The 26,070-nt window shown below is 32.1% G+C and overlaps 1 protein-coding gene across 1 annotated transcript in view; it reads left to right on the top strand.

Moving 5' to 3' along the window:
* Window positions 1-19,720: 19,720 nt before the first annotated feature.
* LOC123655924 (vesicular glutamate transporter 1) overlaps window positions 19,721-26,070 on the top strand; it is a 41,224-nt gene continuing 34,874 nt past the window's right edge. Inside the window, exons 1-2 of the mRNA XM_045591664.1 lie at window positions 19,721-19,771; window positions 22,612-22,727. Of these exons, the coding sequence (XP_045447620.1) occupies window positions 22,660-22,727 (68 nt within the window). The 5' untranslated portion in view covers window positions 19,721-19,771; window positions 22,612-22,659. The remainder of the gene's footprint in view (window positions 19,772-22,611; window positions 22,728-26,070) is intronic.

Raw genomic sequence — 26,070 nt, 5'->3', positions numbered from 1 at the left:
CTTTTTTGGAAGTCGGTTAATAAGAAGTAATCATTTTAAAAATCCAAATATGTTCGCAGTAATAAAACTGAAATTTTTTTTCATTGTCTACCATTCATACTCGTATGTAGATCAAGCTCATGGCAAGTAAAAGAAAGATAAATGGTGCAACGAAATAGACATAGTTATTTACTAGTAATACTTCAAGGGTCCGCCTATTTGCGTCACACAGTCGTAAAGCTTCTTAGCTCTAAGCTGGTCTAATTGGAGCTTTGAAGAGACGTAAACATCAGTTATGATTGCCTCGTTATCTGTAGTTCACCTGAAGTTTTTTTTTGTTCAGTCTGTTTTTAATTTGCTTACTGATATAACATAATTAAATGTACATTTTTAAACCTCAATTTATGTATAAATAAGTATTTCAAACATGAATATTAAATGTATGTATTTTATTTCTTTTATATTATACATTTTGAAAACTGTTTAATTGTTGAATGTTTAATTTCTTTATTTTTTATCAAGGTTAATTTTGGAATGATAACACTGGTTAAAACATTTTTGAAATCATACATAAAATAACAATATGTTTTCTATAAATAACAGCTATATTTAAAATAACCAAAAACCTAAAATGTTCATTTATTCTGTCGTATAAAAATTAAGTTTTTTGTTATTTTTGTCGCGTGTCACTTATAATTATATGTATAGCGCCAAAGCTCTGCTTTATGACAAAAATCCATTAGCAAAACATATCTACTGAAAATTACATTTCGATCGTCAGGGTGATAACAAAACAAAAAATCGGCCAAGTGCGAGTCGGACTCGCGCACGAAGGGTTTCGTACCATTGACTAGGTAAACAACAGTACCATTTATTGATATCGAGCAAAAATAACCAAAAAATAGCTTTTTTGTATGGGAGCCTCCTTAAACATTCATTTTATTTTAATTTTATTATTTATAATTAAAGTAAAAATACAACTGAGTATTTCGTGAATATTTCAAGTGTCTGCCATTTTTGACATCTAGCAAATAATTGTGTTTGCTCGCAAACGAAAAAAAACCGACTTCAATTACATCGACGAGTAATACAACGTAGATCGACGAAAAAATAGTCAAGTAACTGCGCGTTGTCAAAGATTACTCAAAAAGTAGTTATCAGATCTCAATAAAATTTATATGTGACCACACGACAAACATCAGCTTTCGATTAAATTAAAAATGATTAAAATCGGTACACCCAGTAAAAAGTTATTGCGGACTTTCAATAAGTTCCCTCGATTTTTCTGGGATCCCATCATCAGATCCTGGTTTCCTTATCATGGTACTAAACTAAGGATATCGTCTTTCCAACAAAAAAAGAATTATCAAAATCGGTACACCCAGTAAAAAGTTATTGCGGATTTTCAAGAATTTCCATCAATTTCTCTAGGATTCCATCATCAGATCCTAGTTTCCTTATCATGGTACTAAACTTGGGATATCTCCTTTCCAACAAAAAAAGAATTATCAACATCGGTACATCCAGTAGAAAGTTATGCGGTATAATACAACGTAGGTCGACGAAAAAAGCGTCAAGTAAAAACGCATTATTAGATATAGCTCGAAAAGTAGTTGTTAGATCTCAAATAAATTTAAATGGGACCAATTGGCACACACCACCTTTCGATTAAAAGAAAATTTGTCGAAATCGCTCCACCCAGTCAAAAGTTCTGATGTAACATACATAAAAAAAAATACAGTCGAATTGAGAACCTCCTCCTTTTTTGGAAGTCGGTTAAAAAGGGCAATAAAATCGCGTTTGTTGTATGGGAGTCAACCTTAAATATTTATTTTAATTTGTTTTTAGTATTTGTTATTATAGCGGCAATAGAAACACATAATTTGTGAAAATATCAACTGCCTAGCTATAGTCGTTCTTGAGATGCAGCCAGGTGACAGACGGACAGACAGCGAAGTCTTAGTAATAGGGTTCCGTTGCTATCCTTTGGGTACGGAACCCTAAAAAGATAGACTTTCATTCATTTTATTTTAATATCTGTTTATAATGATGACTAACTTTGGTACTATTTTTATGAACTTGCTGATCTTTGCTGTTTTGATTTTTAAAACAATTTTATAGTTGAAGTTTAGTGACAGTTGAAAGGGATAATGCAAGTACTTATAATTAAGGGATAGTAATCAGGAAGGTAAAACATTTTAGAGTTATCAAAAACAAATACACGTATAGATTGCATGGTTTGTACCTACAATACTTACAAGTTAACATTTTACGAATGACGTTTATTTGAAACAATGTTTATTTGACACCTATGAAAATAAAAAGGGTTAAATTAAAAAAATAGCAGTTTACTTTAATTAACAATTTTTTATGTAACATGAGGTTTTATTTTCTATTTCGACTCTTTATTTCGATTTTAACTATAATCAATCGTAACATCGTTCTATACTTCCTGTCGCGTGCCGTAAGTTTGTCATGAATTTGAGGGTAATCACATAATATCATATACTAGAAATTAGCAGTGCATTAAAATTACTTGTAATTCTTACAAAATTTGAGGTCTTAATATTTACTCAATGATTACATTAATGTTGTTTTGTTTATTTAAGTTTTAATTTTAAAGCATACATTGCAACTTTTTTTAAATTATTTCAGGTAATTTACCCTTTTAGCACATTACGTGCTAACATATTGTGTGTTCGTGTTCACATTGCTTTTGAATCAGTATCTATAGTCGTCAAACATCATTTTAATGATGTTACATTTTTCTTAGTATTAATCCATAAAACAATTCATATATTTAGGTGGTGCTCTGTACCAGGTACTTTCTCCATGTTTATTTCTCTAGGTTTTTAGTTAATTATAATAGTGGCTGAAAAATATTACATTTTAATTTTTACACCTATAGATAAAAATGAATCGCTAAATGTGTTGTTAAGCACAGAACTTAAGAACGATTGAACCAATTCGCCTATTTTTAATTTTTACTAGTTGTGAGGAAAAGGGTCTTAAGAGAAGATAAATTAAGAGAATTGGGCAGAAAATTGAAAATAATTAATAAATAAACGTAAAGCGTTTATTTATTTTTTATTCACGGCCCCCAGTAACTTACTTTTGTGACTTACTTCTTCTTTTGTGACAGCTCGCAAGACTAGTTACTTGAAGAAAAATTTGTTACGTTTAATATTGCTTAGAATTTAATTCAAGATACTTTTAGAACTTGTCTTCCCACCCCAAGTATGGGTGTAATATATATGTATTATTTATATGTATGTTTATCAAAAATACATGTAGCTATATCAGTCGGCTGTTATTTATAACACAAGCATTAACTTGCTTACCTTAGGAATAGAGGACCGTGTGTGTACCTATGTTATAAATATTTATTATTATTCAATTATTATTAATTTAGACAAAACTAGGTATCCATATGCAAAGGGTATGAAAATAATAAAAAAATCTTCATGATCAATTAAAGTAATTACGCATTTCGGTATCAATACTCATTCACCCTTGTCCATATATTGTCTTATCAGCATTTTATTGCAATATTTAATATATTTGAAGCTACTATTTTTATTATATCTATTTTGTGTTGGCTATATGTAGTGGTTTTACTCCTTGCGAGTTTATAGGAACAGGAGTGGTGTGCATTTCATGCAGTGTCTTTGCACTAATTTGTAAGATACATAAACATATTTCTTATTATTCAGTTGATGAATTACGATTACATTTTTATATATCATTAAAAAAGAATTAATCAAGAAATTTAATAACTATGAACATGTGTGTAATACTCAATAATTGTGTTTGCAGGCAAACAAAGAAAAACCGACTTCAATTACTTATATCGACAAGTAATACAACGTAGGTAGACGAAACAATAGTCAAGTTAATACGCATTATCAAAGATTACTCAAAAAGTTGTAATCAAATCTCGATGAAATTTAAATGTGACTACATAATAAAAATTGGCTTTCGAATAAATTAAAAATCATTAACATCGGTACACCCAGTAAAAAGTTATGCGGATTTTCGAGAGTTTCCCTCGATTTCTCTGGGATCCCATCATCAGATCCTGGTTTCCTTATCATGGTACCAAACTAGGGATATCTCCTTTCTAACAAAAAAAAAAAAAAGAATTATCAAAATCGGTTCATAAACGACGGAGTTATCCCCGAACATACATATATACGTATACGGTCGAATTGAGTAACCTCCTCCTTTTTTGAAGTCGGTTAAAAAGGATGCTTATGGATTGAGTAAAGACATTTAAATGTTCGGCACCTCTTTCAGGCTAATTCCGTTTTACTGTTAATCTAACTAATTTCTAAATTCGTTCGTCGTCCTTAATAAAAAAAATCTGAAGAAAAATTTCCTAAATGAATGAGTTAATAAATAATAGATACATAAATGATATTTTGAGTAATGACGGCTTCGTAAATTTATTTTTATTTTTTTTTTCATTTATTTAACTTTTAAATTCCTCAAATGTAAGCCTCGGAGTCAGGCCGGGAATCGAAACTCCAACCATGGAGCAAAAAGCAAGATCACTGCAGACGTTATACATCTTTTTATTCACTAACGTCGTTCAAAAGGAATAGCTATAATATTTCCTTGCAATTAATGAGTAGCCTTTATATACATGTGGGTAGCGAGTTCACCCCCCTATAGCAGCGTTTTATGACGTAAAGCTTCTTATCACAGTTTCCACTCCGACAATTTGTTGTACAAAAACGACTCTATTCGAAATGATATTAAGAAAATTACATTGAGTTTTCTAATGTAGGTACTAGTGAAATAAATATATTTTGTATTTATTTAGGTTTCTATTTCAAAACTTTTTTCTCAAAACTATTTGCAATGTTCTTAACATACGACTCTTTTTATAATTTGTGTAATTTCAAAAAATATAGTAAATTTGTTTCATTCTTTAAATTTCGTTTTGCTTTGTATAATTATCTATTTCAGAAAAATGTGCACTAGTTTTCATTATAGTTAGTAAGGATGTTTCATATTTCTTAAAAACAAAAAAAAAAAAACAGGAATACAGCAAGAGGGGATGGAAAAGCAGGGGTGTGAGGCGGGGGATGGGGATGGATGTAAACACAAAGGTTGTGCAGACCCGGCAGTCACGTGGCGCGTTCGCCGGGGGCGCATCACTCTTAAGGGTGGTATCGCTGCGAGAACTAAAACAAACACGACCAAGAAGTATATGCCAATAACAGTGAAAAAGTGAAAAACTTAGGCAACTATTTCGTTCAGTCAAGTTGTATAAAATCCTTAAGAGTGATGTCCTCCGGAAAGATATAATTAACTATAGGTACTTAAAAATTATATTAATTGAAGCTTTATATTGAATTCTACGATTCTCTACAAGATAATAGAGATATTGTATTAAATACAACAACCTATCTAAAGAATATCAATATAAGACATATCAAGTTAAAATTATCATATAGGTCTTAAGGTATAATGTATAGCGTAGGATAATACTTAAATTATTTTATCTTCGTGTGTCAAATACATAAAATATTGGTAAGTTTTTCATTAATAATATATATCACGCACAGCACCCGGATATAAATGCATGGAAGTGCAAAAAAGTTAACATTCTCACTTTTGCATCCGCTGCATGAGTTTTTGTTTACAGTTTTTTACTATGTGAATCCTATAAAAATATGAAGAAGATAAAATAGAGAAAGAAATAAAAATATATTTTTTTACAGATAAAGAGGTGGGTACGATTTGCACTTTCTAATATTTAAACTGCACAATATTTGCATTTTTTAAATATTTTTTGTCAATTTCAAATAAACCAACCGGCTTCAAATAATTTATAATGTTTATGTACATTTTTATTAAACTTGTGCATTTGAGTTAGGTGTTATCAGTAGTAATAACAATTTATATATTTCCTTTTTCAAAGGTACTTATTTCCTTAATTCAAGTACACGTTTTTTATCTGTATTTTTACTAAATAACTTTAAAGGTGTCTAACGAAAATACAATATATGTCTTATAGTGTTTTCACCGACAATATTATATTTTTATTCGCCCAAAAGTAATCTATTTCATGTTTTAGTAAAAGCTTAGAAAAAATGTTTAGTGAATAAAATATTTAATAGAGTCAAAATATATCGCACATGTGCATACGAAATGAAGTATAGAGCCAGTAAACAGTGAAAATATTAATCAATATAAAAAGCTTTCAACGACCCTCATCTAAACATCTGAAACTAATTTAATAAAACGCTCGTCCCCGTTAGCGTTGGGCCAGCATACGTCAAGAGTTGTTTATGTCGGCAGAAACTTAATAGAGTTATTAAATTTGGCTTTAATTTATTCAATTTCGGGCGACTGCGATGGGAGACAATGGCAGCGGGGGCGGAGCTTCGACCGGCCCGCCCGTTTGCACTTACCTGTAAACGTATTAACACAGATATTCAGACCCCCATTTACATATATGCTAAATTTATACCAATATCTAGAGCAGTTGATAATAATAGGATTCTATTTCGATGTGGCATGGAATGTACAAACATATGTATACTGTATGTATGTAGACGTATGTATGTAAGATTATATTATTTTACACATCTATCTATTGATCATATGAAGCGTTGCACAAGATACTGCTTAATTACTTTATCATCATTATCATTACAGCGTATACAGTCCACTGCTGGACATAGGCCTCCACAAGTTTACGCCAAAAATAACGTGAACTCATGTGTTTTGCCCATAGTCACCACGCTGGGCAGGCGGGTTGGTGACCGCAGGGCTAGCTTTGTCGCATCGAAGACGCTGCTGCCCGTCTTCGGCCTGTGTATTTCAAAGCCAGCAGTTGGATGGTTATCCCGCCACCGGTCGGCTTTTTAAGATCCAAGGTGGTAGAGGAACTGTGTTATCCCTTAGTCGCCTCTTACGACACCTACGGGAAGAGAGGGGGTGGCTATATTCTTTAGTACTGTAACCACACAGTAGATTACTTTATATCTACTTTTTTTTATAAAGGAAAAGTGATAAATAGGTTCATGCTTAACAAAACAATTTTTTTACCGCTAACAGTATGTAAACAAAATGCTAAAAATCTTTAAAATGTATTAGACTCTAACAAAATCTATTAAAATATTAATTTTGAACACATTCAAATGAGAGTTTAATAAAACAAATTCATTTATGTGTTAACTATCTGAAATATTTAAAGTATTCAAAAGAATATAATTATTTGCCTAACGTGGCTAAATTGACCATTTGATGACTTCCAGATGTATGGTAAATGGCCGGACAAACTAGACCATGTTGTGTAAACATCATGGTATTTCAACCACATTAATGTTGATGTGCTATATTATTTTAGGTATAACAATAATTAGACTTAAAATTTTTAGTTCGTCTGTTTATATCAGTCGTCTGTTACCTACAACATAGACATGAAGTTGTTTATTTTCGGAAGATAGCCGTGTCTTTGTTAGAGACATACGTAAAAGTTTGCCTTTAGTTTATCCTACATTGCTCTATTTCTGTAAACCTTTCATAGTTTTAATCTGTAAATCACAAAACATAAATATTTTTTATGGCGCGTTATGTCCGCTGCTACAGCACACTTGCATCGCTCTTTCAATTCGCATATAATCAGCAGTACTAAATGTAAGCTGTTGCATGCTGCTTTGATTGTGTTTTGCATGTGAAGTCGATATTTCATTGAACTGCGATAGTTCAAATATATTCATAAGTCTTGAAACCCGTTGACATTCTAAAGATAATTTCAGTTTTACCTCTCAGTTTCATCTATTTGGGGATAATATTTTTCAAATGAATGTCCTATACACATGAGTTCACGCCGTTTTTGGCTCGAATTTGTGGAGGCCTATGTCCAGTAGTGGACTGCGATAGGCTGATGTGATGATGATTTGATGAATGACCCAAGTTTTTGTCCTTCATCAAAATTTATATCAATACTATGTTAACTAGCAGTGATAAAGGTTTTGTAACTATTCCTTTTAATAATAGAATATTTATTTGTCGGCATTTGAAAAATTAAACAACAAAAAAACAGAGGGCTTTTGGTAGGACCTACAGGGCTTAGGCGATCTTAATTATATGATAAATAGACTTTGACCATATTATGCAATAGTGAGGCTCATATGGTTAAGCGTACATTTAATATTCCTTTGTGTAAGCAGTACATAAAATCTTGAGCGATCAAAATTCTACAATTTCATAAAAAATACTTATCAATCATAGTGTATGATTATGACCTTAAAAATCTTATTTTTGCTTCTGGAATAATATATAGATAACTAGCTCTACCCTGCGCGCGTTGCTACGCTTTTTTTTGGTCGTGCCAACACAGAAACCTTTGTTGGCTCATGCACAACACTTTGCTGAAGATCATGACATAATCAAATGCATAGTAAACGATTGTATAAAAGTCATACAGACAAACATTAATTTTTATATGGTAGAAGATTGATTGATAATAGTTAATTGATTGAGCTCAAATGTTTCTTGACAAATTAAATTAATATACTTTTTCATTTTAAGTAATGTAAATGTCACATAATCTATCAATAATAGAGTGCAATGGACAAGTACCGTTCATTGATAAACGAGTAAAAAAATATTAATCTTTTATATATTAATTAACATTCATATATAAGGAAAAGGTAAATCGTTGTTTACTGTTTCTATATACGACGGTAATAAGTTGTACCAAATAGATGTGGCATTTCAGACTATGCTATAGGCATTTAACCCGCCGGCTCAACTTCTTAAATTAATCATAATCTTCTGATTAATTGTATTAGTATTTGCAAGTGTAAGTTCATCGTGTGTATATCAGAAGTTCTTTTTAAACATTTTTCTTTATTCTTATATCAATAAATACGACAAGTTGTAATCAAAAAAAAAAAACAAAAGCTAACCGATAAAGTAGACGAATAATTTCAGTATAAATGTATATAGTTTCGAAAAAAAAAACAAACATTTCATGCAGTTATTTCCGTTAAATTCACGAAGTTGCTACAATAACAAAATGCTATTTGTAAAGCCGTTGAATGTTTCTTGGGAGATTTAAGGATCGTGATTTTATTGCATCGAAAAGAAACCGCTTGAGTAGCGTCCCCAAGGAGCGATCGGTCGGCAAACACCATGATCCGTCGCGGAATTGTAGCGTTCACGGATTTATTTTCTACTGGAGTTTATCGAAATAAACTACAGCTATTTCTGGTTGTAGAAATATGTCATGAACATGTAAATAAGCCGACTAAATTATTACTCAATAAAAATAGTTTTATTCATAGTATTTTGAAAAATTAATTTTTGTTTACATTGCTATTTAAAAAATGCAATATAATCTAATTAATATTATTTATTTTATATATTTGATGGCAGTCACTATGATTGAATTTTTATGTTACCATCGTTCGTTACTTCTAATGATTTATAATAATACTACTTAAAAATAATTTTTCAAATATGATCTATGAATATAGAACACTACTACGATATCATAGTTTAAAATATATCTTAGAACAGAATTCCTGTATCGAGTTACAAGTGAAAAAGATATTCGTATTGAAGAGCGCTTAGTAAATTTTTTGTAGCTAGCGGCCCGCCCCAGCTTCGCATGGGTATTAACAAATATTTCAAACTTAAAAATTTTAACACAAATACACAAACCCCTCTAATTGCGTCAGGTTACTAAAAAAAATAAAAAAATAAAGAAACGGTCTGTACTCCAGTGACGCCTACATCGCATAAGGTGCTGCCTAGCTAGCCGAGAAGGGTGAGCGGCGACCAAAGGCTTGGATATGCAGTAATTTATTTTGATAATATCAAGATACAAATAAAGAACCTTTTCTAGCGGCGGCATTTTAATTAAATTTTTAAAATATAAGAACATTTATTGTGGCATAACTATAATAGTTAGATATATGCTGTCGCGACACTTTTGGTAACTAATGATGTGTAGCACATTACTTTTTTCTATCATCAATATTTTTCGCAGCGCACGCGATGAAAATGACATTTTAGGTATTTTTTTTTACACCTTGGGTTACATTATTGGAGTTTTAGTAAGGATTTCTAACTTTTTTGAAAATATAATAAAGCCTATGTCACCCGCGAATAGTGTAGCTTTCTAACCGTTTCAAATCAAGTTTTCAAATCGGTTTTGTAGTTTCAGAGCCTATTCAATGCCAATAAACAAACAATCAAATCTTTCTTCTTTATAATATTATATGATAGATATAATATGCTTATATTAGACAACGACTTTAAAAAAATGTTTTCATATCAGAGTTATATTATCACGCATACATTTAGTAATAAAGAAAAAAAAATCTAATTTGCATTTACATGTTTGAATAATTCTGTCATCTACAAATGTTTTAAATAAGCATCTGTTATCTCATTTTCTTGTGCAGTAAATCATTTTGAGGTACTTTACCTACTTTCTTTAACACATCTTATTAGGAAGAAATTTTTATTATTTTGTTAAAAAAAAGAAGAAGAAGGAAACATGCTTGTTTAAAAACGGTTTATATTTTAGACGTTTTTTTTTGTTTCTATTGTTATTTATTTTAAAATACTTAATTTTCTTGAAAATGAATTAGACTACAAAATATTTTATCGGGAACGTTCTTAAGCTTTGATATCAAAATCCACGTCTCCAAGTAGGTCACTTATGAGGTGTTTTAGAACTCTGTAGTTATTCTTGTTTGAATTTTTGTTCAGAGGCGATGGACGTTTTTATTTGATATAATAAATAAAATATTCACGACTATATTTTGATGCCGAGTTACCTTTATATGTCAATTTAAGAACTTAAGGCAAGCTTTGATGTAATTCTTTCTTTGTTCTTCAGTTTATCCCCTCGAAATGATTTTTTTCTATCACATAGAATAAGGAGAAAATTTCCTAATTGAAACTTTAATTAGAGCAAAAAAAAACTCATTTAATGTAGTCGATAATTTAAAAGTCATTTTATTGCGTAGGTAGAACAAAACTGACGGTTTGGATAAATAACTAAATCCCACAAGCGATTTTTCAACTGTTAGAAAATAAAAATAAAGTTCATTATATTAAATAGAAAAAAATTTTAATAGCTAAATAGTATCAGCATTAGCTAAATAGTAGTAGTAGGTATATTTACATTCCAAATGAGTAATGTATGTAAAAATTAGTACTTTGGTATAAAATATTTAACATAAACAAATAATAATATCCTTAATAAAGTTCCTATAAATAACTCATATCTAATAATGAATATTAAGAAGGTTGTAACATCAAATTCAATAAACGGCTCTTGATTTTCGATTGAATTCACAATTTTCTATATTAAATTCGTAGAGCATTTGAGAGTGGGTGGGTTGCTATGATACCTTAGAGAAGTTAATAAGTCATAAATAGCAGGAAGAGTGGGACACAAGATCGTGATTTTATGTGTTAGAGGAGGATAGATTCTTCCCCAGGTAGAGGTAGCGACGTTCAATCGAGTGGAAAGAGGCGCTTTTGCAAAAGTCATGAGGTGTCACTAGACGGAGTAATGTGATATTTAATGAACTTTTTCTTACTGGAACATTTTATATTATTATAATTTTTTTTTGCAGAACTGTATGATGAAATGATTTTAATATAATATTCACTTTTTATTAAATATAAAGTTAAGAAAAATTGTCAGATTTTTTTTAGATTCCTTGAAATTACTTTAGCGCTTGTAATAGAGGTACATATACATCTGATTTTACTTTATTCATAAGTAGTTGAAGATTTTATAGTATTTTGCGGTTTCTTTTGTATTATCGCCGTTTTTGGTCATCGTTGACAAGATCTACGTGTCATGACTATTAGTTTTTTATACAGTCGGTTTCCAAAAGTTGTCCTTGGTAATAATTTTGCACATTTTGTTCCCAAAGAGTTGAGTAATAATAATAAACCGATTCGTATTTTTAGGAAATTCTTCATGTAAATAAAAATTTTGGCTCAATATTATTAAAGGAATACGATGTAGGTATAAGTCAGGATTACTTATTCGATAATGTATATTTTATGTTCTTTATTAGACCGAATAAGTAATTATTATGAATTAGTTACGTAGTAAGCACAAAAAATTACACATTTTTTTTACTAGTATGATGTTTTCGATGTTTTAGATTACTAACAAAATTAATAATCTGCCGCTATAAATTGCGTTATATTTACCGAGTAGGAAAAGATTAAAATTTTTTAACAATATATCTTAAATTGTGTTTTAGGAAAGCCATATCCCCCTTGCCTTGTAAAGTGGTAATGTTAAAAGCCGATAAGCGCTGAGAGCGCTTTTTGCAAGTAGTCGATCGCTGCTAAGTGCTCGTTGGCTGCCTCTTTCGATGTAGCTAAAGGATACTTAAGCGTATATTATAAGTATCTAGTACTAAATGTACATCACAATTATTCCTTGAAAAAAAAACACGGCAGTTTGAATTTTAGACAAAAGTTATTTTTCAGTAATCATTCTTTTTAAAAACAAATCTTATTTAAAATATTATTTAAATATTATTCAAATTTAGATTTTTTTTTAACTGCACTAGACATTATGTCTAAATTAAACTTGTAATTATATAATAGGTAGGTACATTATTTTTTTTTAATTAATCTACTTTAAATATTTTAATTATCTTCTTGTATTCTTAGAGTTAAATTAAGACTTTTCTTCTTAATATTAAATTGTTAAATAAATAGTAAAAAAATAAAAAGAAACTTTTCTAGCGAGAAAAAATATTAATATATTTTATCTTGGTAGATAAAAAGTATTAGTGCAGACTCAAAATCACGAGCTCAGCATTTAACTAGATTGCGTAGTACCCCCCGTCGCCGTTACGAATTATAAAAGAATGCATTAATCAGAGGTTGGAGAGGGTTGCTGCAGTTTGTCAAGCAAAGTTAGCGTGAAGTTATTTATGTATGACATCATTGTGGCGATGTTCGTCAAGGTTTATTATAACCATATTAATGTTAAAATATTTTATTTGAAATTTAAAAGAGAAACTGAACAGAAAGAATTAATTATTTTACATAAGATATGAAGGAATTAAAGAAAAGCTAAAATACACCAAAATATTTATTGTAAATTTTAATATAAATTTAAATGCATCTAGAAAAAGAAAAAAATCCTAATAGACCAGGGATACGGCACCGGCGAAGGATATACAAAAACCACCTTGCTGCCAGTGGCGCGCATAAAGTTATTAGACATGTAGACAGTCAAAAAAAATTTGAACAGCCACACTGCACTTACTTTCTCGCAATTTTTTCCTAATTTATTTTAATTTTGTTGGGAATAGAGGCTTTTAGATAATTTCAAGAACAGACAAATAAATTATTGAACACGTAAAGTGCATTTTTACTAATAATGTAGGCATACAAATACATGTTCAGCAACCAACTGATACCCATCAGACTTGGATAACTCATGAGTGAGTGATACAAATGAAACATCAAACAAATCAGTTACTGGATAGACATAGTGACCTTATAAGGCCGGCACTCTGATAATTTCGTTTGTGCGATATTCGATGCGCACGAAACGCTAATATCGCATATATGACGGCGGGTTTTTTTGAAGCGGATTTAAATAGAATTATGATTTATGTCTTTTTCAAAAATATGTATTCAAAAATAATTGTAATGTTCATGTTTTATATATCATTTTTAGTAACATGCCAAGGTAGGCAGTGCCTTTTTGCCTATATGAAATGCACGCTACGGCTTGCTGCAGCGTGACATATCGCTGTTAAGGACTTTGCTCAAGATGCTAAGATGAGGCGTGGGGCCCAAACCTATGAAATAGAGTGACAACAGTAGAGTGTGAGTGTGTGTATGTGTATGTGGTTTTAGATTATTATTTGTAGCGACATCTATCACGCGGCATATAAACTAGAGAAGACTGACCTATCCTACATCACGCTATCAAAGCTATCAGAGTAATTGAGTATATATACAAGAACCCGACAACAACCGTCGGGGCGTTAGCCCACCAGACACAACACCCGTCTGGTTGGAGGATCCTCTCTCTTCAACGGCGGACGAGGAACTCAACACCCTGTTCCTCTCATGCTCCCCCAAATATTTTAAACTAAAAGCGTGAGAATATCAAGACGGGTGTAAGGAGTGAGAAAAATCAACTAAAATCTATACTGGTATGATACCTAAAAGGATATTGAATGATGATTTGAGAAAAGAAATTAATGTGCAAAATAATGTGCAAACAGAACATAAAATGGGACCAAAGCAAAAAATAGATAAACCAATTTCTAAGCTGGCAGTATCAACGAATGCACAATGTGCAAGAAATTCATTGAAAGTGATTTATGAAGCTGTTCGTTAGTTATTTATTTAGACAAATAAGTACTACGGAGTGATTTGATGGACGTTCGTGAAATCATTTGAAGAAGTATTTCGCAGAAATTTGACAGACTTATTTCTACTGATTTAAGTTTGTAGTAATGTAACATATTAAGTTAGGATACTTAATTAATTTAAGGGCAAAATAATTATTCCTCTAATTGAAAGTGGATATTTGATCGATTTAAATTTATTGAACAAAAAAAAAAAGATTATTAAACAGTCGTTTCATACTGCCCTGTCCATAATATAATTTTAATACGATTATAGATGATATATTACACAGATTTGTGTTCGGTGGACCGGGGAAACTTCATTTGCGAAATCCTCTAGCCGTGAAATGAAGTCAGACCGATACTGCGCCGATATTATGGCGTAGTCAGCAAATGGCGAAGGCGGGGGTAAGCGGTCTGAGCTCAGCACGAATTTCATTTGTTTCAAAAGATCTTAATAAAGTTAATTTAAACTTAAGAAACAAAGTATTATCATAATTATAATTTATAGGAGAACCAGATTATGTTTAGGGTTTAGATTTTGTTAGGTAGAGCATAGGTTCAATTAAATTCTTTTTTCGTTTTCTTTTTTTTAATATAAATAATAAATATAATTTAGAGGTATATAGGAAATATACAGGACTTAATATTTAGTTACGCGATTATTTCGTCTATTCAGTATATAGATATCGTAATTTTTATTCTTTTACAGTAAAAGCTTGTGGAACCACTTATGAGCTCCTCTGTAACATCTCATAGGTTTCGGCACGACTAATAAATATTTTCAATTATTTAATTTTAGTACATATTTTAAATACATGTTTTTTTTACAGTTTTAAGTGTTAAATATTGTGTAAAAATAATTGATAATTTTTTTATTTTATGTAGATTTTGGAATATCTATTTATTTCAAAGATAGGTATAGTCGATTTCAGCCGTGTGGATACGGCAGTAATGTATTCTTTAGCCACCCCCTCTCTGCCCGTGGGTGTTGTAAGAGGCAACTAAGAGATAACACAGCTCCACTACCACTTTTGTCTTTGAAATATACAGGCCGAAGACGGGCAGCAGCGTCTTCGGTGCGACAAAGCCAGCTCTGTGGTCACCAACCTACCTGCTCAGCGACTATGGGAAACACACATGAGTTCACGACATTTTTGGCGCGACTTTGTGGGGGTCTATGTCCAGCAGTGGACTGCGATAGGCTGAAGTAATGATGAAGAGTGACGATGAGTTGATTACAAGTGATAACAAGAAAAAAGAACGATACATTTGAATATTTGAGTTAAAAATGTTATAGGAACTATTCCGTAGTCGTAATTAACATGCATATGAATATTTAACATACATACATATATATAATCACGCCTCTTTCCCGTAGGGGTAGGCAGAGACCACTTCTTTCCACTTGCTACAATCCTTAAATACTTCTTTCACTTCGTCTACCTTCATTATTCCCTTCATACATGCTCTTCGCTATAGGGTACTCTTGACCTGGCCTTTTTCAAGACGTCCCTTATTTGGTCTCGGAACGTCCGCCTAGGTCTACCCCTTTCAACCCTTCCATCCTCACTTGCCTTATACACTTTTTTCGTCAATCGTTCGAGCATACCTTTCTCAATTTTTGTCCCTACATCTTCTTTCAGACCACAACGTTTCCTTATGTCACTATTTCTTATCCTGTCACTCAGTTTAACTCCTATCATACTTCTTAACGCTTTCATCTCAACTGCATTTATTTTGCTTTCATGGTTCTTCTGCCATACCCAACTTTCACTTCCGTACATGAGTGTGGGAACCAACACCCCCTCATGCACAGCAAAACGAGCCTTATTAGACATCTTTCGACTGCTCATAAATGAGTGCAAAGCTCCATTCACCCCGTTTCCTGCATTCACTCTTCTTTCAATATCACTCTCACACTTTCCATCTCTTGTAAACTTTGAACCCAGATACACAAACTCATTCATCTGTTCAATTTGTTCATCTCCAATCACGATATTACAGTCTGTCACTGCCTCATCTCTTTCAAACACCATCACTTTCGTCTTCTTTACATTCATCTTCATTCCCGTTCTGAATATTTAAGTTTTTTGTTATCTGTATTATCAACCTAATTTCTAGTATTTTGTAAAAATATCAAGTTTTTTGCCTTAAAACAACTAAAAAAGTAGTTCACTTTAATAATGGACTAACGTTCCACCGCGGATTCATCCGCATTTATTACACGATTTGACCTGTTCTATTTTCTTTAGTTCATGTATAGCCTACTAGTTTGACCCCGCGGCTTCGCTCGCATTGAATTGTTTTTAGTAAAAAGTTCTATTTTATACCGATAAAAGATTTAAGTTCTATTTTATTTATAATACCGCCAAGAATATGTATACATATAAAGTTTCATACGTTTCATCAATGATCGTTTAAACAGTTCGTGTGAAAGCTTAACAAACAAACTTACATTCACATTTAAAATATTATTACGGGTGTCAATCAATAATAAAATAACATTCTCCTGATGAAAGAGTTTTTGGAATAGGTCAAGTGGTTTTTCTCTTTTTACTCGTAAAATAAGTACAGGAAGGCTAACAAAAGAAAATTTGAAAAGACTACTTTCCATTTTTATAGTCCACTTAATTCACTTTGACGTTAATATTTTCCCTAGGTTTAACTAATGCGTTTTAGTGTATTTGCTTTATTAATAACGCAATCACCAATTTAGTTTCAATTCGTCACTTTTAATTAGAACAGAACTAACTGAGATAGGGCACCGATGGGAATATCCTGCTCAAAATCTGGAACAGCTCGAGTGATGAAGTACCTCGATCCTACCTATATAACAGCTAATGCTGCTTTCAAGCAGTGTTGTGTTCCTGTGGTGAGTAAGGTAACCAGAGCTCCTCGAGAAGTTGCAGGTAGCGTCGGCAATGCGCTTGCCGTGCTTCTGGCGTTGAAGGCGTCTATAGGCTACGATAATCGCTTACTATCGGGTAAGCCGTATGCTTGTTTGCCGACCTAGTTGTATGGGAGTAATACTATGGTAAGGTAAATAAGTGTAATAAGTGATAGTTAATTATTTAGATAAAGTAATATAAGATGGAACACGATGGACGAAATTAAAAAAATATATATATAATTTTTAATATCATATTAAAAATTGACCGTTCCAGCGGCCATCGAACCTGCATCTACGACTGACCGTGTCGGTGCTTTAGCCAATCAAGCTATGGAACGATGTAACCTTTAGATTGAATTTTTTTAACCTCCGTGCCTCGGAGAGCATGTTAAGCTGTTGGCCTTGGTCGTTATCATAAATACAGGATAGCGATCGTTACTCATAATAGGGAATATATCCAAAAACCCACGGTGGAGAAGCGTGGCGAATTTAGCTTCAATCCTTTTGATATACGGAGAAAGAGTCCTATGCCCAGTATTGGGAGGTTACAGGTTTAACCATGACCATGTCTAAATTGTTATTTTTTTAAATTTTCATCCAAAGGATTTCTGGAATAAACAGTTCCACTGTTTGTATTTTCTCGTTTCTGAAATTTAAAAAAAATCTAGTGTAGAGTAAAGAATATATAGGTATGATAAATTATTATTAGTAAGCTCCTAAAGTATGTTTGATTTATCATTTAACAAATTGAAATTATATTTGTTTTTAATAAATTAATTATAGTTAAAGTAAAATCACCGATGATTCGAAATGTAGATTCTGCAGAGAATAATTAGCAAGAAACTCCGCAGTTACTAATGTGTGACACGAAATACGGTGTTATTAAACCCACCCAATTTATCATTAATAAAGCCTAAAACTAAATAAATGTTAATGTTAGTTAAATATTCAATATTTTTTATATAATCATTTTGGATACCGTGGAAGTTTTTGTGACCATTCATATCAGACAGCCCAACCAGGCTTATAAACTTAAAATAATTGTGTTATTATCAATTTAAATTACCATATTATTTAAATATATGCTTCAAGTTTTATAAAGACTGGCACTTGGGATTTAGTGCTGAATATGGGACTAAAAATACACTTACAAGCAAAATACATCAGTAGATATCCAAGTACATGGCAAATAAGTAATTCATAAGCACCTACAAGAAATGTAACAAGTCGTATTTAGAAAAAAATATATAGTATGTAAGTTCAGCTATAGACTTTTTGGGTCGTCTCACACTTGCGACAAATTAAAGCATTTTTATGGCATTTTTGTGGCATTTATGCATGCATGCTATTAACGTGTTTCATTTGCATGCGAGTGTTAACTCTTGTAATTTTGATTTCGCCAACACATAATATAAAATTTTATAATCGGTTTTTAGTAAGAGATACATACAAATATAGTATGTTTCTTTGATAATTTGCAAGGCATAACTATTCATATTTCTTTCTGGTTACTATTTTATGGCATTATGATTGTGTTGTATGACTTCGTAAACTTTAGTGTATGTTAAACATATTTTATTTTTAAAATATTGCAATAACTTTATAATTAAACGTAGCAATTTGCAAATTGTTTTATTTTTTTCTTGTGCTTAATTTCTTTCCAGAATTTTACAAAAAATACACGAGTTTGACGCTCCCTACTTTAAATAGTAGATTAATAGAGTTTGAATAATTTGAACGCGTTGGCATAATTTTATTGTTGTTTCATGTTAATGTTTTTTCCTGAGTATAACAACATTTAATTATGCCGCATTTTATTAGATTGTATAAAGACTTTTAACATATTATTATATATCGAACAGAAAAGTAAATTTAAACTTTCAACCATACAAAAATACGTTATCATCAGTGATATATAAAAATATACATATAATTTTGATAGACGTTAAAAGTATAATATATGAAAATGTTCTTACACAAAGTAGGGTTGTATGCATTAACTTCATATTTGAATATAAGCTCAAACTAAACTGAGTATTTAGAAAAGATGAGAGATTCAGATTATTTTGTGAAATTTGATACTAGAAGAAAAGAAATAGCGTTGAGTTTGATTCAAACTTTGTCTATTGTAGTCAAAGGATTTGCAGCTCAAAGTCGCTTTTTAGTATAAAATTACGTAACTGTAAATTCAGAAAATAGATTAGTATGGTAAATTAAGTTAGAGAGCATAGTTTTAAAATATTTGCATTTCATACAAATTAAACAATGAACCCTAAGGGGGTCGATAGTAACTCTATGTACATTTCGATCTCCTGAAAATTTCCTGAAATATTACAAAACCCCGCCCCTTTACAGTGGAGGCTGCTATTGGTGGATGAACATCTAGATCTGTGGAAGTATAGACCAATGACGGCTGAGGTTACGCGCAGCCGTAGCTACGCCGTAGAGCGGCGCGGGGCGCTACACGATCGACAGACGCTACGACGGACCTGCTACGCCTAGGAACACAAAAAATGTAAGTAAATTATTTTTTTAAATCAATTTCTGTATTTCAAGCTTAATGTTACTGCAACCAGTGTGTCAGTTGTCATTCGTATGTATACTGATGTATACAAGTACATATAGCTGCCCACCTAGTTATACATACATACATTATATATACGAATGTATAGAACGCCATGATGATTATGTAACTGCAACTTTTAAGACATACATCCATTCTAGCAGGTTTTAAATTACTTTGTACGAATCACTGAAAAGGGTAAATAATTCCTTTTGCTACGACAATGAATTTTTAAAATATCATTGTTGATAATTTTTTGTAGTAGGTGTGAATTCTTTTAGTATGTCGTAATAAGTTAAACATTTTTCTTTTAAATTTCGTATGAGTTTTTTATCAAAATTACGCTTTCTTAAGTAATACGTGTGATATGTTAATACATATCTTTTATTTTTTTATAACTGGAATAGTTTGTATATTAAGCAACAGGAATACAAAATGAATATAATTAAATGCAATCTTATAAAATTTATTTCATATATTAAACATTAAACATTTCTTAATAATCTTTTACAAACTATACGAATGAGATACAAATCGCTAGTTTACTCCAAAGGCTATTAAACTAAACATATTATGGAACAATTTGGTGTTAACTACGATGTATTTGTGCGATGTTCATAGTACTGGCTGCCTTGCATTTCTTTGCCTTTCGCGGGCTCGAACCTCGCTCGGATGTTCATTGACTCGCGGTTTGTACGTATGTTGTTTGTATATATAGATCGAAAGAACATTATGTATTAATAATTCACAGACTTACAGCCAGATAAATATTAATTTTCGTCTTGGGTTTTAATGAATTCATGAAAAGATACGTCACCTGTTTAGTAAGATGAGTCGGTAAGACTAACATTTTTGGGGTGTTTATCAAACAGAGTTAATAATTACACCTAAAATTATTAAAGCTATAAGCTTGGGATAGAAAATTTTGTATTGCATGTTACGCAATTAGTCTTCATAATTGTGTAAGTTTACTAAATTACTTATTAAGTATTTATAAAAAAAAATGACGCGTACACTGATAGTAAAATTATCATATTTATTTATCCGTTAGCTTTTTTTTATGTCACTAGGTCGGCAAACAAGCGTACGGCTCACCTGATGGTAAGCGATTACCGTAGCTTATAGACACCTGCAACACCAGAATCATCGCAAGTGCGTTGCCAACCCAATCCCCAATCCCACCAGGAGCTCTGGTCACCTTACTCACCAACAGGAACACAATACTGCTTGAAAACAGTATTATTTTGCTGTGATCTTCTGTAAGGTCGAGGTACTACCCCAGTCGGGCTGCTCCATGTTTTGAGCAGGAAATTCCTGTTGTGCCGTAGGGCAGCTCAGTTAGCTTAATCGCTTAATATTTTTTAAACGACTTCCGAAAAAGGAGGAGGTTCTCAATTCGACTGTATTTTTTTTAATGTATGTCACTTCAGAACTTTTGACTGGGTGAACCGATTTCGACAAATTTTCTTTTAATCGAAAGATGGTGTGAGTCATTTGGTTCCGTTTAAATTTATTTGAGATTTAACAACTTATTTTCATATATATAGTTATATCTAATAATGCGTTATTACTTGACGCTTTTTTCGTCGACCTACGTTGTATTATACCGCATAACTTTCTACTGGATGTACCGATTTTGATAATTCTTTTTTTGTCAGAAAGGAAATATCCCTAGTTTGGAACCATGATAAGAAAACCGGTGTATCGATTTTGATAACTTTTAATTTAATCGAAAGCTGATGTTTATCATATGGTCACATATAAATTTTATCGAGATTTGATGGCTGATTTTTGAGTAATCTTTGATAACGCGTAGTTACTTGACTATTTTATCGTCGATCTTCGTTGTATTACTTGTCGATGTAATTGAAGTCGGTTTTTTTTTTCGTTTGCGAGCAAACACAATTACTTTTATTCTATAGAGATTATTTACATTATTTGATACAAAATTAAAATTTGAATCATTTACATTATTAATAGCTTTTAAAGACGTAATACGTACTTATATGTATGTACAAAGACGGATGCAAACGATTCTATACGGTTCCTAGAATAGGACCACCGGATGATTGTCATTTCAGCACCGATTTGGCATCACGAATTTCCAAAATGCTTGTCATTAAATATTCCTACTCGGTGCTGAAAAGGTATATCGTGAGAAAAGCCATTCAATTTAATCAGCAATTAAGTATCATTGCATGCTGGATTCTACTCTAGGTACTTCCCCACTTGGGCTGCTTCAGATTTTGAGCAGGATATTTCTGGCTTTGGCCTATCTCAGTTAAAAAGGGAAAGAGGCATTTATCCACACACAAGACTATTTATATGTATTTTCGAATTTCTTTTGAGACATTCAGATTTTACACGACGTTTCTCTTTACCTTACTCCTGTGCTGTGTGGCTACGGCACTAAAGAATTTAGCCACCCCCTCTCTTCCCGTGGGTGTTGTAAGAGGCGACTAAGGGATAACAAGGTTCCACAACCACCTTGGAACTTTGAGAAGCCGACCGATGGCGGGATAACCATCCAACTGCTGGCTTTGAAATACACAGGCCGAAGACGGGCAGCAGCGTCTTCGGTGCGACAAAGCCAGTACTGCGGTCACCAACCCGCCTGCCCAGCGTGGTGACTATGGGCAAAACACATGAGTTCACGTTATTTTTGGCGTCAACTTGTGGAGGCCTATGTCCAGCAGTGGACTGTATAGGCTGTAATGATTCTCTTTACCGTTGAGGATGACTTGATTATATTTATAAACGAATTATGTGTAAAATCATATTTAATTTTTTAGGTTTTAGCTACGTGACTGCGTGTACATGAAGAGCATCGGGCCGCTACAATGCAGGGGCTCCAAGCCGCGAAAGAGAAGGCATCAGGCCTCTTCGCCAACAAACCTCTTTTGTTTAAGTAAGTCCTACCATAACTAAAGGAGATAGTGTACAAAAGGAAGAGCCTTGCTCAAAATTTACAGCATAACTGGTTTAATATCTCGACTTTACAGAAGATAATAGCATAGTAATACTGCTCACAAGTAGTATCGTGTATCTGTTGTCAGTCAGATAGCTTGATCTTCTAGGAAGGTTCAGCGATAGGGTCGATGACGCGATTTTAATGCATCTGATATTGCAGGCGTCCGTAGGTTACAGTAACCGCTTACTATAATGCAAATCAATCGCTTGTTCCCAAGCCTAGTATAATATATTACTTCTTTCAAAAGTAATAGCCGAAACATTAGTACATCATTTTATTATTACAGTTTGTTCTTCAAACGATTTACGAGTATTTACATTAAAATTATGGGTATGACGATTACGATTTCGATTTAGTCTGTAATATCCCACTGCTGGGCATAGGCCTCTTTCTGTATGTAGGAGAAGGATTGAAGCTTAATCCATCACGCTGCTCCACTACGGGTTGGCAGATATCTTCCCTACTATGAGTAACGATCGCTATCAGGTATTTATGATAACAACCGGGACCGACGGCCTTACGTTCTTTCCGAGGCACGGTGTCGAGACCTACAAGTAAAGACATCCAAACCAGAAAGAAATATTTGTACAAATATCTACAAATATCCGCGTCCCGAGCGTGTATCGAACCCGCAAACTGTCGATCTTGTAGGCGACTACACGCACTACTAAACCAGAGCAGTTGTTATGAGGACAAATGTTAAGTCATTTGGCTGCTTGAATACAAAACTAAGAATTAGTGCTATTGACAGGTCTTGATTACATAGTTATAGAAAAAAAAATGGAATTAAGATGTTTTCTTCCAATTAAAAATTACCAATTGAGAATTATATCATAGAAATGGCGAAAATTGGTTTAGTACCGTTGCGGAACATGTGACTGACTTTATAATTGTTGGGTACTGATTAATGACGGTTTTTAAAGAAGTGACTGTTAACCCGACTAGAGAAAAGGTCAGGCTCAACCAGATCACGTATCTGGACCGGATAAGGATAGAATGAGGCATGCCAGATCAGGCAAGCTCTATCAGGAGCAGGTCTGGTCCAGACAAGGATAGCCTGATGTAAAATATAATCAAGTATGGTAAGGCATACTGGATCAGGACCCGGTCCGGTCCAGATCAGGATAGCCTGATATAAAATATAATCAAGTATGGTAAGGCATACTGGATCAGGACCCGGTCCGGTCCAGATCAGGATAGCCTGATGTAAAATATAATCAAGTATGGTAAGGCATACTGGATCAGGGCCCGGTCCGGTCCAGATAAGGATAGCCTGAAATAAATTACGCGAACTGAGCCTAAATCGCGCTATTAATGTTTTAAAAATAAAATTTAATTAATAATAATAATTAAATAATTACAAAAAAAATAATAATTAATATTTAAAGTAAAAACATAAATGAATAATACATTGGAAAAAATAAACGGAAATAAATATCATAATTATGTAATAATAATTATGTTTAGTAACATTATTATAATATCAATTCGCTTTTTTTTTGTTAAACAATTTTTTCAAGAATATACATTCGTGTTTTTTAAAAGGACCGGACCGAGCCGGATCAGGATGAGATGAGATTTCCTGACCTGGACCCGATCAGGAAATCTCATCTCATCCTGATCAGGTCCAGATCAATCATCTGCGTTACATGCCTTATCTAGTCCTGATCAGGCATGCCTTGTCCGGTTCTTCTAAGGAAGATGAAAAAATTTCTACTCGGAAAGTTTCTAGCTGATTTTTCTCACTAAAATTCACATTACAAACATTCAGCTATCGAGCTACACATTAACTTCAATATAATTATTTTATATTTTTTGAAAAGACGATTCAAATTTTGAAAAGACGATTCAAAACTACTATCGATGGCTACTTAATTATTCTGATTATTAACAATTACAAATGGTTGTAAGATAGGTAATAAAAATAATTTATAGTTAAATATCATAATTTTTATTATAAAACTTTCGGTTTGTATTTAGATACAATTTCTAAAAGTATTTACACTATAATAACAGTTACCGTAAAAACAAAATCATTCTTCGATATTATTGACAGCAGATTTATTATCTATTGATTCAACTTCGATTCAAACAAAACATTGTTTCAACAGAATAGAATAAGGGCGAAATCTTGAGTCCATCAAATTGTGCCCGTCAAAGCTTTTGCAGTTTCTTTTCCGTTTGTTGAGGGTTTGCACTTCTTCGTTTTTATCAATTCCTATTAATATTATTATTTTAAGTTTTACTTTATATAGTCTTTTTAAAATATGACTCGTAAAAAAATCATAAAATTTATATTAGAGATAATGAAAGTGTGTGTGTGTGTATGTGCAATTCACACACAAAAGGAGTCAAATTGCTGAAAAATAGCCCATTAGAGATTTTTTTTCACTGAGATATAAAATACTATGTAATGTGTATTATTCTATCTCATTCTCTCCTACGCATTTATGTGTTTGTTACTTTATCGTGACGCATTTTCGTTTCATCGAGTTTCAAATCATAACGATTCTAAAGAAGTTTCACTTTAAAATACTCACACGCATTAAAAATACTTTGGTTTCAATACAAACTAAAGTAAATTCTAAAAGAAATCGTGTAACAACAAATGAATAAACTTATGAGATTCGGTTATGACAATGTATTAACATTAACAATTATTTAAGTAAGACTGATATTTACTTTATTTTCGTAAAAATATTAGACTATAAAAAATCGTAATCGTCTTAAGATGCGGTTTAACAAATGGAGTGGACACACATATAATACGATTATTCGAATTCCAACCCTAGACGACTGCTCTGTGCTGATAACAAACAGACAAATCCGGATTTGTGCCGTCATGCGAACTGCTCGATGTTTTCGTGGACTAGGCTCTGTACCGCGAAATATATATTGGAAATATGATTGATTGATGAAATATAAAAAAAGCTTTGTGGATTACGGAATATGACATATCAAAACGTTAAAGATGAAATTTTAAATAAAACTATGATTTTTGATCTGTGTAGACATATAAAGCTTTCTTTGTTTGCACTTTATTGTACAACCCAAAAAGAATACTGTTACTGGTAACATATACTGGAAATTTTATAGAATGATAAGAAAACTGATGCTTTCAGCATTACGTTATTATAACCTACCAAAACATTGTATGCGAAAATTTGTATATTCTGTGATTTTTTGAATACACCACAAAAAAGTACGTTATACAATATTGTGAGAGAAAAAAAAATGCACTAGCAAGCAGCCTTATCACCAAATAAATATATTATGGCTA

Source organism: Melitaea cinxia, chromosome 8 (assembly GCF_905220565.1).
Source record: "Melitaea cinxia chromosome 8, ilMelCinx1.1, whole genome shotgun sequence".
NCBI lineage: Eukaryota > Metazoa > Arthropoda > Insecta > Lepidoptera > Nymphalidae > Melitaea > Melitaea cinxia.
This window is presented reverse-complemented; position numbering and strand designations above follow the sequence as displayed.